The following is a 25,047-nucleotide window of genomic DNA, read 5'->3' on the forward strand; positions in this document are numbered from 1 at the left end:
AAAACACACAAGTACAGCTACTATACACTTCATCAATTAAATCTTGATCATTAAACCAACAAGACAATGGTAAAATTTATAGAAAAACCGAAAGACTTGTAAATGTGCACACTCAAGACATATACGCAACGGACAGAATTTACAGAAAAAATAAAAATAATATTCATGATTATAATATGCGATGGTTACATACTTCGTAACTTCATATGATATATACAATGATATATACACAAGTTTATTTTACATGCATTATATTAAATAACTGATTTAATTCGTAAGGCATTACTAATTCAAATACAGGATTTAAAGTATAAAATACCTTGAAATAATAGCCCATTAAGCCGAGCCGCCTTCTTTCAATTTTTTTTCCTTACCTAAGTATGATGATAAGCTAAATATACTTAATAAAAACACTATACAGCTTCAAACTCCGCCAAGCAAGTCTTGCGCACTTACGTAACAAGAAAATCATGAAACCTTCACTCTACATTGCAGGGATTTCAAATAAATCTAGACGAACTGAAGTAAGATAAACATGTTGGATAAACATGAAGAGACAAAAAAGACAAAGTATATCTTTGCAAGATAATGCATTAAGTTCCAACATTGTAAATTTTGTATCCCGAAAGAAGACGCAAGGTTGCGTCGAAAATTCGGAATATACATTGGAATAAATGTTTGTTAGAGCTTATAATGCATTGTCTCACTCGCCAAGATACTTTTAAGTTGACAAGTGAAGTCTTTAATATTTCAAAGTGTGATCGTTTTTAACTGATTTATCAATTTTAGGGAGGGAATTCGACAAAAGTATAGTAATCAAAATAAACAAGAACTTTTTCTAAACATTTATCTTATGTCAGTAAGTACAACGAAATTAAACGATTTCTCGTGTATTGTCCATAGTAATTTTTTTGTACTTTACATGTACAATGACCTATTTTGAATAGAAGAATCTAAGAGGAATCCAATAGGGGGTGTAATACAAAGATGTTACGACCTCAGGTCGACGAAGACAAACTGTTTCAAGATAAATGTTCTCAACATGATTGTGTCTTTGGTTGTGGTTAATTGTGCCCTTTCAATTACAAAATTCTAAGCTTTTCTGATCTACCTTGCCTAGACTGTTTCCCCATGTCACTATTAGCTAAGCAACACCGAAGCCAATTCAAGCACGCTGAATTCAAACCCATCAATTCTAGTTGACTCGTAATGCGGAAATTCGTTTAATATAGAATAAATTTATATCTAACTGAACAAAACGAAGTTCTTGACTTCAAATGTATAATTAAATGATTTGTATAATCAGTTTCAAGAATAACGTTAAAAAGGGTACAATTCAGTGGATACGACCCACCCCTTACTCAAGATATAGTGATACCGTAAAACTGTAAAGTGCATCAAGTTGATCCACTATTATCAGTGGAATATATAGAGTCTATCCGGAGTGCAGAAAGCGATCTCGCCTGATCGGTACTGCTGGAGATAATACCATCCTCTACTATGCTTTTCAATCTTGTAATCATTTACAATGTTTTGTATGGGTGTGAACTCATTTGTATACTCGTCAATACTCACTAACCCTTCTTCATGCTTCACCGTGGCTACCAGGATGAGATTACCTTGAGATACAGCAGCAGAAATGAAACTACCAGGTTTGGTTAATGTATGTTGTACAGCACCTTCTTTGTCTATCAATCGTAAAGTATTCGCTGTGTCGTTGTTAACGAGAAGAGAGTCATCGTAACTAGTGATTTGGTTAGGCGTATATCCATTGCATGGTATCTCCCTGACTGCTTGCCCACCTGCTGCTGAAAATACAAGGATCTTTTGGGCTTTCATGTAGCTCACATAGATCAGATCATCACAACCAACAGTGAGATTATGAAACCCGCCTTCATCTATACCCATAGACTGAAACATTACATTCAATTTTACGTATTCTGGTGTGTAGAGTGTGATATCGTTTGCATTATTGATCACAATACATCGACCATCAGAGAGGAACCCTACCGCATGAATCGCAACATACTTGAGAACTGTCTGTTGGAATTCGCCGTCAGAAGAGAAGATGTTGATGCCACCTGTGCAGCACCCTACTGCCATCCTATCATCTGGAGTACTAATCATGGAATTCATGCTGTTCTTAGTAGGCAAAGCGACATTCTTTTCAACTGCCTGAACAATCTTACCGAGATCTAACTCGTCCTTTCGAACGTTTCTCTCAAAACTGACACGTTTCCCTTTCTTGCTTGAATTCCTGGGCTTCTCGTAGTCAGGATCATCTTGATCAAAGGCCTCTCGTATCTCCTCACAGAGAGTGTCGTGTGCAGCCAAAGTATCCATATCGAACGGAATCTTTGTTCTGTTGGTTACCATGTCAGCAACGGTCGTCAACTGATTGATGTACTTCTGAGCCGATGTCTTCATCTCTTCCAGTTCTTTCTCTACTCGTTCGGTCATTTCCGTAACTTCTCCAAGCAGGGTGTCTCTTCTCTCTGTCATCTGTCGGACTGCATCATCGTAAGCCTTGTTGATATCATCTATACACCCTTTCTTAGCATTGGCAACAAGTTTCCTCTGTTCATCGATGAAATTTAAGTACTTCTTGAAGCATGTTTCCTTCTCATCCACCTTTGATTTTATGTCTTCGATGCTCTCCCTGTGTCTGTTCTCATAAGCAGCTGCCTCCGTGACCTGGTGCTTAGCTTCGTCTTTATGTTCCATGACAACACACTTGAAGCATGTGAATCTCCTGCAGTTGGAACAGAAGCACTCCTCGTCTTCTTTTGGGTGTTTCCTGCATTTCCGGTATCTACGTATCGTCACCTTCCCTGATGATATCTCACTCATGGCTATGACTTCATGATCGATGAAATCTCCCCATTGAGAGTGGGTGTTAAGGCAAGTGGTGCAGAGATACTTGCCACAGTCTTGGCAGTAGACAGCAGCACTGGGCGTGTCATCGGATTTACAACTCGTGCAAATCTGGGGATGACACTTCATGTCCTCTATTAGATTCCTCAAAGCAAGATTTACCTGTAGTTTGCTGACATCTTGGTTTGGGACCTGGGTTACAGCTCTGCAGACAGGGCATCGGATCTGGTAATTACCATGGCACTCCAAGAGGTTGTCCAGGCAAGGCTTGCAGAAGGTGTGAGAACAAGACAGGATCTTGGGATCAGTGAAGGTCGAAAGACATACAGGACATTCTGTACTCTGGGAGATGACATTTTTTAATGTGTCAGCCATGATGGAAACTCTACTGCAAAATGAAAGACAATATTAAAAGGAAAATATTTAAAATAAAAACAATTAGAATGTATGTACTTGTACTTGCATCGAATATAAAATAAGAAAATTCATCTGGTAAACAAATTCAGATTATGTAATTATATATCCACATTCGCTATAGGCCTTCAACCTGCTACTATTCAATACACATTTTCAAAATGAGACCTAAATCGTTTCTTCTGAATGATTACTAGATTATTTCATTAATTAGTTATAAATTACTGTGCTTATAAGGAAACTTTTACTTCATTGTATACGCTATGTTTATATAAATATATATATATATATATATATTCATTATTTTGCGCCAATGATTTGTATTACAATGTACATATTCCATAACTGTAAATATATTTGTTTGTATAAAAACAATTCAGATGTTATACATACACGTAATTTCAGGGGGGCATACACTATTTATTTTTTTATTACAAGCTCTGCTTTTCAGTTGGCTCTCCCAGCTTTCAATGTAGTTTTCATTTTGATATTGTAATATATTATTGTTTGTATTTACTTCAAATGCGATTATATGTTACTACTGTATAATAATTGTTAATATGAAAAATTTAAAGTGGAAAGTAAAAAAAATTGAATTGAATTGACCTATTTGTAAAGCATGAAGTATGATATTAATTTAATCGCGCGCTCATTAGTATGTACTTTGATACAGGATGTTTATGAAGCTTATATTGCTTGGGATTGGGTGGGGGATGGGTATGCCCCTATTCAGGAAAAAATGTCTGAGTATCCAAACTTATCCTGTCACCAATCATAAAGAATCATGTTCATATAATGTTGTCCTATGTATGATGTATTTTAAAAAATACTTTTGACGCATATATTTTCTCTATTACTTCCTGGTTTACCTCTGATTCTCCCAAACGATGTTGATCTAAGTACGATCATGTTTCCTCATCAGACTGATAGAATGATTTTCCTATCCTTCGTTCTTAGATGTATGGAAGCGCCGTGGTGTAGCGGTTCTGACTCTCGCCTTGTTATCAGAGGATTGTGTGCTCGAATCCCACCATGGCCTAGCGTCCTTTGGCAAGGCGTCAATCCACACTTTGCCACTCTCACCCAGTTGCTAATTGGGTACCTGTAGGAAACAACAGTCACTGTGGTTGGTTTACAGGTGTGCGCCTAACAGGCTGCATGAATTGCTATGAAGTGACCGGGTAATAATAACTGTGAAGCGCGTTGAGCAGTCAAAGATTGATAAAGTGCTATATAAAAGCCAATTACTATTATCATTATTATGTATCTTGAACGGAATTTAGCTAAATAAACATGGTAAATCCCCATAGAATAATATCAAATATACAAAATCTTCACATTTTAGTCGAAGAGTGTAACTTTAAAACTGATCTGAAAGGTATCATGAAATAGGAAAACAGAAAAATATAAAACATGAATGGTTCTACTTACATTCCTCTATCTACCTTATGTATCCGTTAATACGATATAATATCAAAGTGAAATCAAAGCAATATTGCAATATGGTGTAGTCTCACTGAACATTGCAGCTATTCTTGGTCTATTATTATTCACAATGTGATGCACTGAATCGTGTACAAGTTATTTACAAATTCGAGTGATCAGACTATTTTTAGTGAGTGGGAATTCCCAACGACATGCATTTCTCTTTGACATTGGACTTCTAATGTTATAAATGATTGTAGGGAGTTTTCGCATTTGCTACGGATTCTGCAACATAGTAAATCTATTGAAAATGCAAATCAACTCACAGTGGACAGCTGAGAGGTTTTTGTCGAAAGTTGGTGGACAGCAGATAGTCCTAATATTCGGACGGGACGTAAAATTGCAAATACGTCGTTTGCCCAGAGTGCAGGGCGACACTGCTGTTAGGATTCACTGATTTTCGACAAAGGCTGTTTTGTTATGAAGGGCGTTGACAATAGATTCCCTACGTTGCAGAAGGCGTCTACGTTGTGTTGCAAAAATCCCTATTGATGAAGTACACATTGAATCAATCCAGGCCGGGGAGAATGAACAAGTCCCCCCCCCCCCTAAAAAGGGGGTAAATACGACATATCCCATAACTCACCTCCCCTCACCCGAGGGACATTATGTTGTATTCCGTGATAATTAAACCCAGGTTTAACCCTACTCCAAACTAGAATTTTAAACAAAACTTCTATGGAAAGCTGGATTTTTAATTCCATTTTCGTGACAATTATAATGTATCAGTTAATTCAAGGGCGGAAATCTCTCGCCAAAGGTAGGGGGGCCAGGGGCTGGAAAACTTTCGACCAAAATAAATTTGACGAGCAAAACAAAAAGGTTATCAGCGAAAAAGTAAGGTCATCTCGTCCAAAATACATGTATTATTTCCATTTTGAATGATGTATTTCTTTCCATCATAAAAGACCAAAAAATAGCAGGGGGACATTTGATATTGTATCCGCTTATTATTTTTGGTAGGGGGACGCGTCCCCCTGGGACTTCCGCCCATGAAATAAATCATTATTAAACTCATATTTTTCCTATTGTTCCGATTTCGCGACTCAATCAATTTTGAAAAACTATGTGCAGCAAGTAAAGGATGATTTCTAATTGGTGGATGAGTTGACAAATGGTACTCCATAATAGTGTGGTCAAAGTTAACCCGGGATTAAGTCGGGGCTTAACTAAACCATTGCTTTTCAGAATACCACCCAATATATTTTGTATAACCTCCTGGTTTTAATGCGCAACATTTCTCCTGTTATTTGAGAACTGTCCCATCCTTGCATCCTATCATTGTGACTATGGGCGGAAATCCCAGGGGGACAGGTACCCCTACCAAAATAGTAGGGGGGACACAATATCATATGTCCCTCTACTATTTTGGGTCTTTTATGATAAAATACATCATTCAAAATCGAAATAAAACATTATTTTTTTTTTGCTTGTCAATTTTTTTTGTCTAAATGACCTGGCATTTTGGGTGATAACCCTTTTGTTTTTTTTTGCTTGTAAAATTTTCCAGCCCCTGCCCCCCCCCCCCTACCTTTGGGGAGAGATTCCCGCCTATGATTGTGACGTCACTTCTGTGTATTAATCCCGAGATATATGCTGACAATATTCACAGACATCTGCCCCCGGATATCCACCCCCTAGGACAAGTAACTCCCTCGGACATCTACCCCAGGACATCTACCCCCGTACATCCACTCCCTAGGACATTTCCATGCGATTTGGGATTTACTTTTCAGTTTTTTTATGTGCTCAATTTCACTTGCAAATATAGTTGACCTTCAAGTGGAAAAGCAAGCATCTCCTAGGTTCTGTATTACAAAGGTTAGCGATAAATCAAACACTTGATTATTTTATGACTAATTATACATTTTAGTCAATGCAATCAATTGTAAAAAAAGTTCTACAATGATTGATAAGTTTTTTGTTACGGGCCCCTGATAATGAACGTTGGTGGCGCATGTATTTAGAAATTCTCAAATTGCAATTATATCAAGGATTACTTTGTTCACAAGCAAGATTGATGTCATTGTTATTATATATATATATATATATATATATATATACAGATATATCTATACAGTGCGTCCCAGAAAAAACGAAACCGAGATTTAGCGATGATTTATCATAACTTAATCATAAATAAAATTGACAAATGACCTACCAATGTAATGCTTAGAATCTCCTACTTCATCTGGTATTACTTAGATTATTCCTCATTCACGCATGAGTGAGCAAAAACAATTCGAAGAAAGGATGCCAAAAACTCATTTGGCGGGGTATCTGAATTTCAAAAAGAAAATCACATGACTAAGAAGTTCAATATCTGCTCTTTTCTTTGATACCTTAATCACAGAAAATGGTCACGAAGTAAAGAAGTTATGATCCCTCGAAACAATGCTTGTATTTCCACAATTTCATTATAAAATAACAGTGTTTTCACCGGTTTCCCACAGAAGCTATCGCACGTTTAAATGCATGGCTGATCGTCAACAAAACGGAGTGTCGAGTGAGTTTGAACGCTAGCCTGTAAAACCTCTTCATTTTATGAAATTAATGGAATTCAAGCCTTATTTCAAATAACCAGAACTTTGTTATTTCTTGACCATTTTCTGTAATTGAGGTATCAAATTAAAGAGCAGATATTGAACTTTTTAAAAATGTGGTTTTCTTTTTAGAACCCAGATACGGCCCGCCAAGTGACTTTTTGGTATCCCCTTTTCAAATTGTTTTTGCTCAGTCATGCGTGAATGAGAAATAATCTAAGTAATTTCAGATGAAAGAGGAGATTCTAAGCTTTAAAATGGTAGGTCATTTGTCTATTGTATTTGTGATTAAGTTATGATAAATCATCGATAAATCTCGATTTCGTTTTTTTGTGGGACGCACTGTATATACATGTGTGTGGGGGGTGTTTATTTCCTCTAGAGTGAACATTGAGTCTAAACACAGAGAAATGGAAATGAATTGAAATGGAACAGTGTATTCATACTACCAAAGTCTAAAATGATCAAATCATAGCACATAATAAATTGGATGTTTTGTTATAGTTTATTTCATTCGTTACATCACATCAATAAGAGAAAAAAGAATGTGCAGCAAAGATTTATTTCCATACACCATGACACAACAAAGCACTTTTAAATACACATCATATTCAGGGAGTCCCTTTTTCTCTATCGATTAGTCCAGTATTCAACATTGATTCCAACAGTTTGGCAAACCTATTTATCTATCAAGGCACCAAACACTTATTCCTACAATATTATACTGTACAGAGAATATATTTTCTAAAACACAGCACACAGAATAATGATTATCTTCAATTAAAAAAAACAAAAGAATCTGATTGACTTTCTTCTCTATATACAGAATAAATCTTCACAAAAATAACAGAATCACAATTGAAAGATTGCATAAGAATTTTTAAAATCCTGATTGTATGAAAAAAGCGAATTTGTTCTCATATTTATACAATAAAAAGATAGATTTGCATAATATTATAAAACTAACTACATATTACAACATTCACTAAGGGCATAATCATTAGAAATCACCCTGCATAAGATCACTTTACATAATTTCTTCTTCAGGGAAGCAGTCCATGGAGTCACTTGACATAAATTTTCTCTGAAATTGTTATAAGCTACTGAAATAGTTGGATCTGATTGGCTGAGAACAATATTGTTGATGAAAATCACTGACAATATACTATGAAAGGCTCTCCTGGTTACTGCAATGACACTTCATTTCCCATGTTTGAGGGACACAATGTAAGGGCACTTTCACACCGTTGGTTATATATAGTTATATAGCTCATAACTTCATATGATATGGTGGTACATTAAAGATATATGTGTTAAACTGAAATTAGTGTTGTATGCTTATATATACCGTCTAGTATATTCCATTTCAGATTGATTGATTGATTTTATTCACTGGAAACATACAACAAATATAAGTGTAAGATTTAAAGTGTATAACCTTAACATGATAGCTCATGAAAGCCGATATGGCTTAATTCTAATGGTGTCCTTTCCTAAGTAACTGATGACGAGCAACATTTACTTAAAAAGACACAAGTACAGCTACACACTTCATCAATTAAATCTTGATCACTAAACTAAAAGACAATAATAAAATTTATAGAAAAAGACAAATACGTGTAAATGTGTAAAATCAAGACATATACAAAACAGTTATAAATTTACAGAAAACATAAAAACAGCATTTATAATTATAATATGCGATGGTTACATACTTCGTAACCTCATATGATATAATTCAGTGATATATATACACCAGTTTATTTTACATGTATCACATTGATTGACTGATTTCATTCGTAAGGCATTACTAATACAAATATACGATTTAGAGAATAGAATGCCTTGAAAAGGTAGCCCATGAAAGCCGAGGCGTCTTATTTCCATGTTTGATCCTTACCTAAGTATGATGATAAGCTAAATATACTTAATAAAAACACTATATACAGCTTCAAAATCCGCCAAGCAAGTCTTGCGCACTTACGTAACAAGAAAATCATGAAACCTTCACTCTACATTGCAGGGATTTGAATTAAATCTAGACGAATTGTAGTTTTTATTTATTTATTTATTTATTTATTTACCACTTGTGGGATGGAACACCCTATCAGCAAATGCTGTTTTTCGTAGGGGTCCATACACACAACAATAAAAAATGTACAATATACAATCAACCATGGTAATGACAAAAGCACAAGCACAAAATCATATGACATAAATCATAAGAACATACAATAATGGCGAAAGAAACAAAATACAATATGATAATAAAAGCAAAATATATATAAAAGCAAAATGGGACTAAAAGGGAAAAAAAAAGTGTAAACCAATAGAAAAATAACTTAAATAAAACCTAAACTCAAGCAGGGGCAAAGGGATTAAAATGAGGAGGGAAAATGATGCAGGCGTTGCTAACAACAATAATCAGGATGAGAGGGGATGAGCATGTTTTTAAGATGTGTTTTAAAGGAATATAAAGTGATACAAGGGGGAATTTTCTTTTCAATAGAGTTCCATATTTGGGCACCTCGGTAGACGAAGCATCTTTTACCATAATTCGTCTTTGGATGCATTAACCTTAATTGGGTTTTTCCAGATCTGGTATTATAGGGTGTGTTACGAATGGAAAATGTATTGCAAATATAATCAGGAGCAAGTTTGTAGACGGCACGATACATAGAAAGAGCCAACTGTTTTGATCTACGGTCTTCAAGATTATCAAATTTTAGGGTATTATACAATACTTTAGTGGGATACATATGGTCAACTTTAAGGACTGACCGAAGGGACCTATTTTGCAAAATTTGCAGTTGTTTAGAATTGTTTTTACCCGTATTACCCCAAACCGTACTACAGTAATCAAATTGAGACTGGATGATACTTTTGTAATATAAGAGAGCAGTTTTTTGATCAATGTAGTGACGAATTCTTCTAAGGAGATATAGGCTTTTAATAACTTTCTTACGTAGAGACTGGACATGATCATTCCAGAGTAGAGACTCGTCAATATATATGCCTAAATATTTACAAACATGAACTCTTTTTATTTCACAGTCATCAATACATACATTGCATCTATTAAGTTCGGTCTCATTCTTCTTAAGCCTCTGGGCTGAACCAATAAACATGGTTTCACACTTAGTGGTGTTAATGATTAATTTGTTATCTTTTAGCCAAGATGAAATAGTTGATAAATCTACATTCAGCTTATTTTTTATGACTTCGGGATTTTTTGAAGAATAAAATATACATGTATCGTCCGCGTAAAGAGACACTTTACAGTGTAATTTATCAGGTAGGTCATTTATATATAATGAGAATAATACGGGCCCTAACAATGAGCCTTGTGGCACACCGCAGTTAACCTGCCTTGTAAGAGATGATATACCATTAATACACGTATACTGTTGTCTATGGAATAAATAATTTTTAAACCATTCAATGGTGTGATGATCAAATCCATACATTTTCATTTTTTCCAACAGGATCGAATGGTCCACCGTGTCGAAGGCCTTTTTTAGATCAATCATAACCAAGCCAGTTAATTCCCCTTTGTCAATTGAAGAAAGCCATTGATCTGTTACATTTATCAATGCAGTTTGCGTTGAGTGTTTGGGTCTAAAGCCGGATTGACACGGAGTTAAAATATCATTGTTTGTTATATAATGCATCAACTGGTCGTGTACTACTTTTTCCATAACTTTACCCAAGACTGAAATAACGGAAATCGGACGATAGTTATCAAAACATGATTTACTACCTCCTTTAAAAATTGGTGTAACTCTCGCTAACTTCCATTGACTAGGGACAGTCCTCAAAAGTATAGACTGATTAATGATATAAGTCAAAGGGGGTGCAATTGAGTGAGATATACAACTAAGCATTTTAGAGGGTATATTATCAGGCCCTGTTGCTTTATTACAAGGGAGATTACTTATTATCTTACAGACTTGATCATCGTTTACTACTTTAAGGCTAAAAATAGAATCATTTACAGTGCAAGTTTGACACTTGGTTGCGTTTGGATCATTCACTGGTAAATTTTCAGCCTGAAGTTTTTTGCCGATGTCGGTAAAGAAATCATTGAAAGCATTAGCCAACTCACGTCCCTTTAATACTGAATTATTAGATACTAAGGGTGGAAATTTACAAGATGACTTATTTTGGGGTGCCAGGTATCTGAGCGATTTCCAAATCATCTTTGTGTTTTTATTTGCAGATTCAACATTTTTTGTGATAAAGCAACGTTTTGCTTCTCGAATGCACGAAGTAACATGATTACGGGCTCGTTTATACGCAACCCAATCCGACAACGAATTAGTCCGTTTAGCCTTGGCTTTCAATCGATTTCTTTCACGGATCTGCTTAAAGATATCTCTATTCAACCAAGGAGACTCTTTTTGCTTCACCCGAAGCTTACGTAAGGGGGCGTGCTTATCAATGATATTTAACAACAAAGATACAAAACATTCGTAGGCTGCTTGCGGATCAGTACATTTGAAAACAGACTCCCACGACATGTTACTCACATCAATTTGAAAAGCAAGCTCGTCGAACTTATTGAAATTTCTACAAGTTTTAGGTTAGAGGTTAGAGACCAATCATACAGATTTATTTTTAAATCACAAAGGATTCAAATTAAAATCCTTCTAGATTTTAAACTAAATCAAATGTATTCATACTTAATCCAGAATTCGATTGGTCCCCAACTTAAATCCATCTGGATTTCTTTAAAATCCCTGCAATTTAGAACACATAGAAAACAAAGAGAAAGGTGCATCTGTCAAGTGCGAAATCAAGAATTATATACGCATCCGCTATTTACTATTTACAGGGAAGATTACAAAAATAACAATCATAAATACCTGTTGGTTATAGAGTTCATAATTTTATATGATATATATAACAAATCCAGTTAATGCTTTTTTGCCACCCTTTTTTTTTATCTAATGCCTCAAATTTTCGACGATATATCCTCTGTCTTCTTCAGGAGTAAAGGGCAATGATCACATCAATCATAATCAAAATTTGATCATCACAAAACATACATTACTATGATTAATGTTATTTACGTGAAAGGATTGAATTCTCAGCCAGTTATAACAACGTCTTTCTGAGGATGCTCCCTCTGATTTACTATTGAAGAAGGCCAAGGATCGTCGAAAATTTGAGGCTTTGAAAAATTATTCGCGAAGAAACATTGACTGGATTTGTGCTGTTAAAACTTAAAGCTCGTGGATAGTGTTGGTAAAGGATACAAAAATTCCAGTTGAATGGATCTTTCCTATTGAATAACGATTGCTGATGATGATTCAATGCGAAATTGACAGAATTTCTTCTTGGAAATATTAAATTTTAAATAAACTCCGAGAAATAAAATCATTCTCCTCGGCTGAATTTCAAAGACAGTTCGCTGAATTCATGCGCACTTATATAGCGCCCACTTTCGTCCACGACTGATTTTTCCCCCTGTTAGTTGATCACTAGCCGTTCCACTTTTAGCAAACCGAAATATCCCTGCGAGCGTAGTCTGCTAATTCCGTGTACCCGCTCGTCGATCATTGTTCTTAGTTTTAGCATGGCCTCCGTCGAGTTTCTCCCCCAGCGAGTTCGGCGAGGAGCACAGGAAACCGTTGAATTTTTGTTAGATGGGTTAGATAATTATTTAAAAAAATGTGGACTAACTTACCCCTTATGCTGTCCCTCCAACCTGTAGTTCACATGTTACAGTAGTTTATTTTGACGTTCATGAAAACGTATTAGAGATGAGTCTGTCAAAATTTTGGCTACAAATTTCCACGTGCGACAAGATTGGTTCATGGTTCTTGAAACTGCGAGATACATTATACTGCATGCTGCATGCGATGCGATGCGATGGACATTGGTCACGCTCGCTCAGCTCGGCGCTTCGGCCTGACATTCTCTCACGCTTTATCCAACTCTATGCATTCTGTTCATACACAGTTTTGCGTGTACGATGTGTTCATGTCTTTCACGTCATATTTCAGCGCATGCATTGGGGAAGGGAAATTAATTTGGAAGTGGGAAAAGGGAGAAAAGAAGAAAGGGAAAGGTAAAAAAAAAGAGGATAACAAGTAAAGGAAAAGAAAGAACAAATGAGGCAAGGGAAACAGGAAATAAGAATGGAACGAGCTAACATGATAGCAGAGGCAGATCAATTTCGCGGCCAATATCACGAATATGGGGGGGGGGGGGAATTTTTCACCCATTTTTTTCCACGATCGACCGCTCTGAGTTGATTTTTGTTTGTTTCTTTCTTTGAAGGTGTAGACCTAACAGTCAGCTTTATTCTTATAAAACAACATAAATGCAGGGGCCGCAGAATGGTTTTCAAAGTGAGGGGGGGCTGAGTCAAATGTTTTTTTTTTTTGGGGGGGGGGGTGCATGACCATGCAAAAAATCACAATCAAATGGTCATTTTTACTTTTTTGAACACGGTTATGGAAAAAAGCAGGGGCTGGAGCCCCCCCCTCGCTTCCGCGACCCCTGAAATGTATAATCCTATACGTACTATTCAATATAGTGCGAGTGATGCGCGAGTTAAAATTTTTCGTAAATGTCATATTTTGTCCTGAAAATAAAACATCTAACTAATAACTATACTGCAAATACGAAGCACGAGCAGATTTTTTTTTCATATATATTCTGGCCTGATAAACAAGGGACCTGTTCTGATTGTAGTAGCCATGAAGACGATACATAGGCCTATATAATTATGATGGCCTATTTCAAGAATGGAATAATGCGAGCGCGAAGTGCGGGCTGAACATTTTTGACATTCCAACAAGAAAATTGACATTCTAAGCATTAATCCTGAACTGAATAGGTATATAACTAGACAATACGAGCGATAAGCGCGATGGGGAAAATTAAGATTTAGATCTAAAAACGGGACACTATAGTTCATGTTTTGTAAGGCGTGAAGATGGGTAATTAGGCATCTTCCTACGTAATGCGAGCGGGAAGTGCGAGCAGAATTCTAATCTGAAAACTATTTCAAACACTGAAAATGAAACTGACTGGATGTGGATCGCACTCAATAAATGATTCAAGCGCGAAGCTCGAGCGGATATTTTTCGGAAATTATTCTGACATAGGACGGGAACATTCTAAGGACATTTTGTCATATGAAAATAGAAATTATCTACCTATTAAGTGTCCCCAAGCGCGAGATGAAAATTCTTTCAATTATAAAAAAAGACAATATAGTTATTAGCAATTCATGAAATGTTATTGTTATTATCTTATTTATTACTCTAATAAGCCCAATAAGAGCGAGAAATTTGTTAATATCAATTTCTGAAAACTGGATATTCTAAGTATTTTTCTATTTATGAATAGAAGGCATTGGTTGATATATCTTTAACAATTAATGCGAGCGCAAATCACGAACCGATTTTTTTTAAATAAATTGTCATGAAAAGGGATTTTAAATAGTTTGTTATAGAGATAAATAACTAACCAATCGAAATGTGAGCGCGCAGCGCTAGCTGATAGGTTTTGACAATCAGACCTGAATAAGAATATTTTGAGAATTTATTGTAAATACGAAGACTAGAGATTGGGTACTTGACAAATAATGCGAGCGCGTAGCGCGAGCTGCATTGATACTCGATCAGACCATAAACGGACTACGGCTGCACATTAAAAAAAATCAATTTGTAAATCAAGCAACGTGATATTTTAAGCTCAATATCAGCCCATTGAGGATTATTTGTATCTCGATATCAAACATGCAAGTGCGAGCGAAAAATTCATATAGTGATATGAAAGATTCTTATTTTTTTTGTATTTTCCAAGTCTTCTTCTCACCTTATTTTTTTCATTTGTCTTCCTCCTCTTTTCCTCCTTTTTTTCTCCTCTCTTTTCCCTTTTTTTATTTTCCCCACTTCTAGAGGGACCCGGGAACTTCGCCCTGGATCCGCGCTCGCATTATTCATGTTATTAATCTAGAAAGATCCCAAATTACTCATCCTTTTAATTATTTACAAAACATGAATGATGTGTCCCGTTTTAGTCTAAATCTCTTTTTTTTACTCTCGCGCTTCGCCCTCGCATCAATAGTTCAGTGATATACATATCCTGTTTACGTTTACAAAAAAGCTTAGAATTTCCCTTCTTTAGGTAAAAATGTACTTCTATTTGATTGTTGAAATATGCAACGCATTCATGGCTAACTGCAAGACGTCCTTGACAGGTGCATGGTTCCTTTTCGATCAGATCAAAACGTATATTTAAAATTTCTGTTCACGCTTCGCAGTAATTATTTAGTTGCATATATACACGATTCGTTCAGGCTCACAAACATTGCCCAGAATGTTAAAATTTCAAATACAAAATTAGCTCGCGCTTCGCGCTCGAACTATTTATATAAGGCTTATGAGATTATTAAATATTTATGTTGATTTATAGGAATACAGCTAATGGACTACCCCTTCAAATAAACATACATAAATCAACTTCGAGCGGCCGATTGTGGAAAATGTGACTGAAAAATCCCCCCCCCCCATATCAGCGAAGCTGGATCCGCCCCTGTACCCAACATATCATTTGTAAATATGCCTCTATAAAGGAGCTATATACAGTTCTTTACTTGTGTTTCTGCTCAGACTCATTAGAAAGGTGCAAATTGGAAACTTGAAACTGATCATGCATCCAGTGCCATTTGGCCAGGGTATACCAATCATGGTACAAGAGCGATTTATATAGTTTATGGCAATATCGAATTGGACTGTGTCAGGCAAGGTCGCCAATTATAGTAAAAAGATTCTTATAAAATTTTACGTTGTGAAGAAAGTTAAAAAATGGTCACTCGTTTCGTGTTAGATGTCAAGTAAGATTTTTTATTTATTGGAACGTGGAACAAAAGAAAATGTATCATTTTGGATTTTGAAATAAAAATTGGTGGAAACAGCAAAACAGACGGGCCCATATTTTATAATGGCAATTTTCGTACATTTAGCTCTATTGTGCAAGACTCTCTTACACTGGGGAAATGAAACAGAATATATGATAAATGACCATGCATGAATGAATGAATAAATGCATACAATTATTAAAGTAAATAAATAAAAATGTATGTCTATGAGCAATTTTCAAAATATACCTTGGTCGCCCCCAGCCCTGATCCGCCAATTTACATGTGGAAAGAAAAATTTGGGAAAACTGGCGTATATGCTGTATTCTCGACCGCTGGTCTTTCTCACATTCATAAAATATTTTGGGAATAAGTTTTGACTTTATAAAATCATGAAGTCAGAGATCTTTTCATTACAAGAGATTCGTACTTTGTTTCGTTGACAAACAAAAATTACACGTTTTATACAGCCGAAGGCCAAATACTTGCTCGTGCAGTATTATTTTGTCCACCCTATGCGATTGGTGAGGTTGGGGGGGGGGTAGGCCTATTGGGGAAGGGATAGGCCATGCAGTTGAACAAATAGGCATTTTCACAAGAAAGTGTGTGTGAAGAAATAATATTACTTCAATGCACTATGAATTATGATGCAATTAATTTAGGCCGATATCGCAACATGTTTGTTTTGGGTTTTTTTGCTTTTCTCTCACTCATAACAGTCCGAGTGACAATATATATCCGGTTATTCATGAGGGACGTGTATCGTTTGGTTGTCAAGTTAGAAACAAAGAATTGCAATAATAAAGTTTGTCAGACTAGACAAATTCCCAACGACTCGTTCCCATGCAGCTCGATCCCCACCCAACCCCCCTCCCCTACGTTCTTTCTTTCTCTATATAATTTCTTTCTTTCATTGCATTTTTTCCCCTTCCCGTTCTTTCACCTCCTTTTTCTGATAATGACTTGAAAATCGATCAGCGCTTGGCTTGTAAATCATTGTCCCTGCCATTTTTTTTGCATCTCTCCCACAGTTCAATGTTTAATTAAAGATCAAGTCCACCCCAGAAAAAAAATTTTGATTTGAATCAATAGAAAAAAATCCAACAAGCATAATTTTGAAAAATTCATCAAAATTGGATGTAAAAATGATTAAATCAGTATGGCATTTCCAAATTTCACATAGCCTATATTTTTCACAAAATAGTTATATGCACAACTCAGTATTATGCAAATGAGAGTTGATGATGTCCCTCGATCACTACCAACCGCGTAGCCAGGATTTCATTTTGGAGGGGGCGGTAAATGCACGCGAAGCGTGCCAACACTTACAGAGCGCGCGAAGCGCGCTCCCTAGGGGGTGGGTGCAGGGAGGGGGAGTTTCCCCCTCCCTTGCGAAGCTTTTGGTGTTTCATAAATTAAAATGAAAAGGAGCCGTCTCTCTTGTCTTTAGTACCTATATATTAGCTCCAATTCAGTTGACTATATTGTGATTTTGAACATTGTTTTCAAAAAAGATTGTGAACGCACAAAAAAGGAATACAATGGAGGAAATTAAAATGATAATAACCCCGCGCGAAGCGCGGAAACTAAAGCGTTTTATCAATTTTTTGCCATGAAAAGGGTCCCGAGAAAACGGTATTCTCAAACACATATTGGATACTTCCCTTGGAAAGATCAGATTTGATTACAAACAATTTAGCGACAGTGCATATCTTTAACTCGCAAAACAGAGGAGAAGAAGTGTATATGCCGGGAGGAAGATATTCCTCCCCGCGCAGAACAACGAAACTCTGAAATTTCAAAGGGCAGACGTTTCATCAAATGCAGATATCTCCAATACCCGATCGGCTCTAATTCAATTAATTTTCTAAGATTATTGAACTTCATTACAAGGAAAATAGTGCGCAAAAAGTTGAAACTTCTGTGATTTATTGAAATTATATAAAAAGGATACCTAATTTCTTTGACTTATCCTGAAGCGCTTCATTTTGAATTATAAAGAAACTTTGGTGTCATTCAAAATTTCAAACTGAGGGCGCAAAACAGGACAGGAGATGAATGTGCAGGGAAATGACATGAAGTTTTATAGAATTTGATAAAAAATATTGTACTTTTTTATTTAATAAGATACGAATTTTATACCTTCCTCTTTTTAAATTAGGAACCTGTTTGCCCCAAAAATTATGGTTGTTTAGTAATGAGCTGAAAAGCGGGAGAAGTTGACTTTATGGAGGTGACGGCAGAAATTGATATAAAGATTTCACCCAACCGGAGCCGACCCGACCAGAAGTTGCGCGATCAATTAAAAAAAAAGATAACTTCATATACTTCGGCCTAACCATGCCCTAATGTATACATTTGAACTTTACCCGGCAAGAAACACATATATAGCTGAGGTGGAAAAACAGGGTTAGAGAAAGGGTGGGGGGAACAATGGAGATCTTCAATATTGTCATTTAACCGCGCGCAGCGCGGAAGCAAAATTCATATATAAATCTAGAGCAAGAGTGAAGGAGTTTCTCTTTTGAGAAAAAAAAAAGAATAAAAAGAAAAAAAAACCCTCAAAGCTACCTTTCTTCCCTTTCCTCCCTTCCCTTTTCCTTTTCTCCTCTCTTTTTTCTTTTTTTTTCTTTTTGGGGACGTTTTTTTTTTTGGGGGGGGGGCGACCGCCCCCACCGCCCCCCTGGCTTGTTTGAATTATATTTCAATTAGAGATTTGAAAATAAGGACCAACTTGACTGAACCATAGATATAATCCTCAGCGGTTATTCCACATATTCAGGAAAAAAATAAAATTATGGGGAAATATATAAAATGATATCGAGGCCCTATATCGACGTTACACCCGACCCACATTATTATTTTTATTGTTCTTTTGGTAGGCCTATTTAGTTAGTGAGATAGTGGTTATTACCATGTGAAATGGCCATATTATGGAAAGATATACGATCAAACTGAATAACATTATTTACAGAACTTTATCCAATAAATTACTTATTCCATAGGATAGCCAGTTTTCTGAAACTCGGCATGCTGAGCTGTATACTAGGCCCATGGTTTCGATTGAATCAAATTATCTCGGGACACGCAGGATCTCTCCATGTACATGACCAATGAACTGAACTCTTCATGACCTTTAGGAGGCCCGGTATACAAGATCATTGCATGCAATGTATATGTTGACCTTATTACGTAACGTCTCCACACGCACTATTCAACACAAACACACACACGCATACCGTACACCCACGCACAAGTGAAGAAATTCCCGGCCAGTCCTACTGCATACACAGAACATACATTTCTTTTGAATCATTAGAATCGTAAAATAAACCTTTTTGTCAATCTGAAACAACATGAGCTGAGGCTAATACGCGGGAAGTCGGAGAAGAACCAAAAAAAGAAGTTTTTCCAATTCTAATTCTGTACGTTATATTCATTCTGATTTATAAATTGTTCCAGTGTTATATTAGCAATCAGAGAGCAGATACTTATTTGCAACAGCTAATATCGTGGTTGCATTTTTTTAATGGGGAAGATGGGACGGTCGAGGTTTGTTATATGCAAGCGGCCCCCAGCCAAGGGCAAGTTCAAACTTCAAGGAAGGTAGGAATGAGGTACGTACTCCTAATATCGATCAAGGCTGTTAAGATCTAAAGTCTGCTCTGCCGTTCGTTGTAATGTGATGCAATATATCATGCAAGGAAAGTCTGGAAACGGCAATGTATCTACGACTATATATGAGCTTCGTAAAACCATAGAGCTGTAATAGCTCTATGGTAAAACTGATTGACAACGCAATTGTGTAGCGAGGACTACATTATCGTTCTCGCGTAGCACACGCACGGCAGAGGCGGTGGTGCGCACTTTGAGTGTCTGCATGCAGCTACGTTTCAAAAAGCTGGGTATCCCGGCAAGGTAAAATCCACACATGTAAGAGCATAATTTATCATGAAAAACACCTTTTCATTTCATATCATCCACATCATGACTGTTTTAGGACATACACATTCATATAATATACAAATTAATTAGAATGGTGACATGCCGATTTTGAGGAATTACCAAAACTATCCACCCTCTTTAAACCATTATGTGAAACTATAAGAAGTATATAAATATATATATGTAATTATTGTAATATTAAATTCGCGTGTTGGATAAAGATGAAGAGACAAAAGAGACATAGTATATCTTTGCAAGATAATGCATAAACAAGATAAGTTCCAACTCTGTAAATTTCGTATCCCCGAAGAAGACGCGAGGTTGCGTCGAAAACTGTTCATTGGAAAAAGCTTTTTGCTAGAACTTAATGCATTATCTCACTCGCAAAGATACTTTTAAGTTAAAGAGTGAAGACTTTAATATATGGACTATTTCAAAGTGTGATCGTTTTTAATTAATTTATCAATTTCAGGGAGGGAATTTGACAAAATTGTAGACAATCAAAATAAAGAAGTTCTAAACATTTATCTTGAGTCAGTATAAGTACAACGAAATTAAACTATTTCTGGTGTCATGTCCATGCTATTTTTTTTTATATATAAGTTACATGTACAATGACCTACATTTGAATAGAAGAATTTATTCTATGGAGTAGTCTAGGGGGAGTGTAATACAAAATTGTTACGACCTCAGGTCGACGAAGACAACTGTTTCAAGTTAAATGCATGTTCTTTACATGATTGTGCCTTTGGTTGTGGTTGATTGTGTCCTTTGAATTTCAATATTCTAAACTTTTCTGATTTACCTTGCCTATACTTGTACCACGTTGCATTTGCATTTTAAAATAAACATTGCAGAAACATGAAAAATAAAAAATGTGTCTTGATTTCATGTTCTTGTGATATCTAAGCAATTAAATCAAATCTTTGTGAAACACCCCCTGGAATTAGATTTAGACACGTCACTCATCTGCTAGCTAAGCAATACCGAAGCCAATTCAGGCACACTGAATTCAAACCCATTAATTCTAGTTGACTCGTAATGCGGAAATTCGACTTCTAAGGTATCATTAAATAATTTTTATAAATCAGTTTCAAGAATTTTTTTTTGAAAAGGGACAATTCAGTGGATATGACCTCCCCCCCTTCCTCGAGATAGTGATATACCGTAACACTGTAAAATGCACCAAAGTTGATCCACTATTATCAGTGGAATAAATAAAGTCTATCAGGAGTGCAGAAAGCGATCTCGCCTGATCTGTACTGCTGGAGATAATACCAATTTCTACCAGGCTTTGCAATCTTGTTGTAATCACTAACAAGGTTTCGAATGGGTGTAAGCTCATTTGTATACTCGTCAATACTCACCAACCCTTCTTCAAGCTTCACCATGGCTACCAGGATGAGATTACCTTGAGATACAGCAGCATGAATATAACTACCAGGTTTGGTTAATGTATGTTGTACAACACCTTCTTTGTCTATCAATCGTAAAGTATTTGCTGTTATGATGAGTAGAGAGTCATCGTAACTAGTGATTTGCACTGGCGTATATCCACTGCATGGTATCTCCCTGACTGCTTGCCCACCTGCTGCTGAAAATACAAGGATCTTCTGGGCTTTTCTGTAGCTTACATAGATCAGATCATCACCACCAACAGTGAGATTAGCAACCCCGCCTTCATCTACACCTAAAGACTCAAACAATACATTCAATTTTACATATTCTGGTGTGTAGAGTGTGATATCGTTCGCAAAATCGATCACAATGCATCGACCGTCAGAAAGGAACCCTACCCCATATATCTCGACATTCTTGATAACTGTCTGTTGGAATTCGCCGTCAGAGGAGAATATGTTAATGCCACCTTTCCAGCACCCTACTGCCATCCTACCTTCTTGAGTACTAACCATGGCATTCATGCTATCCTTAGTAGGCAGTTCGACGTCCTTTGCAACTACGTTAACAATCTTACCGAGATCAAGCTCGTCCTTTCGAACGTTTCTCTCAAAACCGACACTTTTCCCTTTCTTGCTTGAATTCCTGGGCTTCTCGTAATCAAGATCCTCTTGATCAAAGGCCTCTCGTATCTCCTCACACAGAGTGTCTTGTGCAGCCAAAGTTTCCATATCGAACGGTATCTTTGTTCTGTTGGTTACCATGTCAGCAATGGTCGTCAACTGATTGATGTACTTCTGAGCCGATGTCTTCATCTCTTCCAGTTTTTTCTCGACTCCTTCGGTCTTTTCCTTTACTTCTCCAAGCAGGATGTCTCTTCTCTCTGTCAGCTGCCGGACTGCATCATCATACGCCTGGTTGATATCAGCTATACACCCTTTCTTAGCATTGCCAACAAGTTTCCTCTGTTCATCGATGAAATCTAAGTACTTCTGGAAGCATGCTTGCTTCTCATCCACCTTTGATTTTATGTCTTCGATGCTCTCCATGTGTATGTTCTCATAAGCAGCTGCCTCTATGACCTGGTGCTTAGCTTCGTCTTTATGTTCCATGACAACGCACTTGAAGCATGTGAATCTCCTGCAGTTGGAACAGAAGCACTCCTCGTCTTCTTTCGGGTGTTTCCTGCATTTCCGGTATCTGCGTATCGTCACCTTCCCTGATGAGATCTCACTCATGGCTATGACTTCATGATCAATGAAGTCACCCCATTGAGAGTGTGTGTTAAGGCAAGTGGTGCAGAGATACTTGCCACAGTCTTGGCAGTAGACAGCAGCACTGGGCTTGTCATCGGATTTACAACTCATGCAAATCTGAGGATGACACTTCATGTCCTCTATTATATTCTTCAAAGCAAGATTTACCTGTAGATTACTGACATCTTGGTTTGGGATCTGGGTTAGAGCTCTACAGACAAGGCATCGGATCTGGTAATTGCCATGGCACTCCAAGAGGTTGTCCAGGCAAGGTTTGCAGAATGTGTGAGAACAAGACAGGATCTTGGGATCAGTGAAGGTAGAAAGACATACAGGACATTCCGTACTCTGGGAGATGACATTTTTTAATGTGTCAGCCATGATGGAAACTCTATAAGAATGCAAAATAAATGACAATAAAGGAAAATATACAATTATTGGGTATGTCTGTACTTTGACTCACGCACATCGAAAATAATAAAAGGGTCATCTCTGGGACAAATGAAAACTATATAATTATTTACCCACATTTTCTATATAACTGTTAAACGTGAAATATGATATTTTATCGCTCGTGTTAGTAGGCCTATGATATACAGGATGTTTAGGAAGCTTACATACGACGAATCTCGGGGAGGGGGGGGGGTCATTCATCCAATTTATCTTGACACGAATCATCGAAAATCATGTGCTCTTGATATTTTGCGTTGTACTATGCTTATACAAAATACTTTTGACGCGTATATCATTCTCTATTACTTCTGGGTTGACAAACAAGTATCTCACCCACCCAACAAACCTTATGTACCCGATCAGCTGACTAAATTCTCCCAGCCCCCGGTCTATAAGTTCTATCATGTTTCCTCATACAGGCTGATATAATGATTTTCCCTTCCTTTGTTCTTACATGTATATAACTGAACAAAATTGAGGAAATTTCATTTCGTTTATTTCCATTTTGAACAATTACAGTTTGTTTTTTACATTTTGACATACAAATAACAAAACATATTTCAAGTATCCCTGTACAAAAATGATATTCCTATACAAAAATTCTATTCAAGATTATTACATATCAGGCTGCTAAAAAGCGGAGCTTGTAGAGAGCAGCCTCCTAATCCCCATTAAACATGTTTTCTAATGTTGAATACATATCTGTCAACATTTCAGTCAAAGTGAAACTTTAAAACTGATCTGGAAGGTATCCTGAAATAGACATATTTAACACTGGCTTTATTTTATTTTTGTGGAAAATGTGAAAAGGGAAAATAAAATGGTTCTACTTACCTACTTCGATCTACCTATATTCGTAAATGCAACATATAGATATAAAGTTGAAATCAAAGCAATATTGTAATATGGTGTAGTCTCACTGTCGCTATTCTTGGTCTACATAATTCACAATGACGATGCACTGAATAGTGTAAAAGTTATTTACAAATTCGAGTGATCAGACTGTTTTTAGTGAGTGGGAATTCCCAACCAGATTTCCCTTTGACTTTGGACTTTTAAAGTTTTAATGACAATGATACGTGTGACCTTGTAGAGGTTGGATTGAATCCAGGCGGGTCGGGGAGAAAGAACAAGCTCCCCCTACCCCCCCCCCCAAAAAAAAGGGGGGTGGTACAACACATGTCCTAATAACTTCCTCCCCCGAAAGTATTGTATTCCGTGGAATGAACTCGACTTTGCCCAACCCCCCCCCAAAAAAAAAAAAAATTATAATAATGGAAAAACTAAATAAATAAATATATACAAAAAAATTACAAATAATCGTGATGATTAATTGTTGTTGGAGTTTCTATTTGTCTTCATTTGATACACTTTCTTCACAAAAAAAAGCAGAGGTCACAATGACAAATTGGAATGCATGAGAATTTCATAGTCCTTAATGGAATGAAAAAGCACATCAATTTTTGTTCCCATAGGGGCTTAAAGTGAAATGATCTGCGTATGACAAAGTTTACTATGAATAATGATAATAATTGGATTTATATAGCGCTTTTTCCAGAGGATACGAAGCGCTATTAAAGGTCAAGTCCACCACAGAAAAATGTTGATTTGAATAAACAGAAAAAAATCAAACTAGCATAACAATGAAAATTTCATCAAAATCGGATGTAAAATAAGAAAGGTATATGAAATTTTAAGGTTTCGCTTATTTTTCACAAAACAGTGATATGCACAACTCATTGACATGCAAATGAGACAGTCGATGATGTCCCTCACTCACTATTTGTTTTGTTTTTTTATT

At 36.4% G+C, this 25,047-nt stretch overlaps 2 protein-coding genes across 2 annotated transcripts; both read right to left on the reverse strand.

Annotated features, from left to right (window-relative positions):
* Positions 1-251: 251 nt before the first annotated feature.
* Positions 252-4,384, reverse strand: LOC135156638 (tripartite motif-containing protein 2-like). Its single transcript, XM_064109482.1, has 2 exons — positions 4,158-4,384; positions 252-3,262 (listed from the first exon to the last, which is right to left on the reverse strand). The coding sequence occupies exon 2, from the start codon at positions 3,247-3,249 to the stop codon at positions 1,417-1,419; it is 1,833 nt and encodes a 610-aa protein (XP_063965552.1). The 5' UTR covers positions 3,250-3,262; positions 4,158-4,384; the 3' UTR covers positions 252-1,416.
* A 16,960-nt stretch (positions 4,385-21,344) lies between these two features.
* On the reverse strand, positions 21,345-23,174 carry LOC129276219 (E3 ubiquitin-protein ligase TRIM38-like). Its single transcript, XM_054912631.2, has one exon. The coding sequence runs from the start codon at positions 23,172-23,174 to the stop codon at positions 21,345-21,347; it is 1,830 nt and encodes a 609-aa protein (XP_054768606.2).
* Between the last annotated feature and the right edge of the window lie 1,873 nt (positions 23,175-25,047).

Source organism: Lytechinus pictus, chromosome 14 (genome assembly GCF_037042905.1).
Source record: "Lytechinus pictus isolate F3 Inbred chromosome 14, Lp3.0, whole genome shotgun sequence".
Lineage (NCBI taxonomy): Eukaryota > Metazoa > Echinodermata > Echinoidea > Temnopleuroida > Toxopneustidae > Lytechinus > Lytechinus pictus.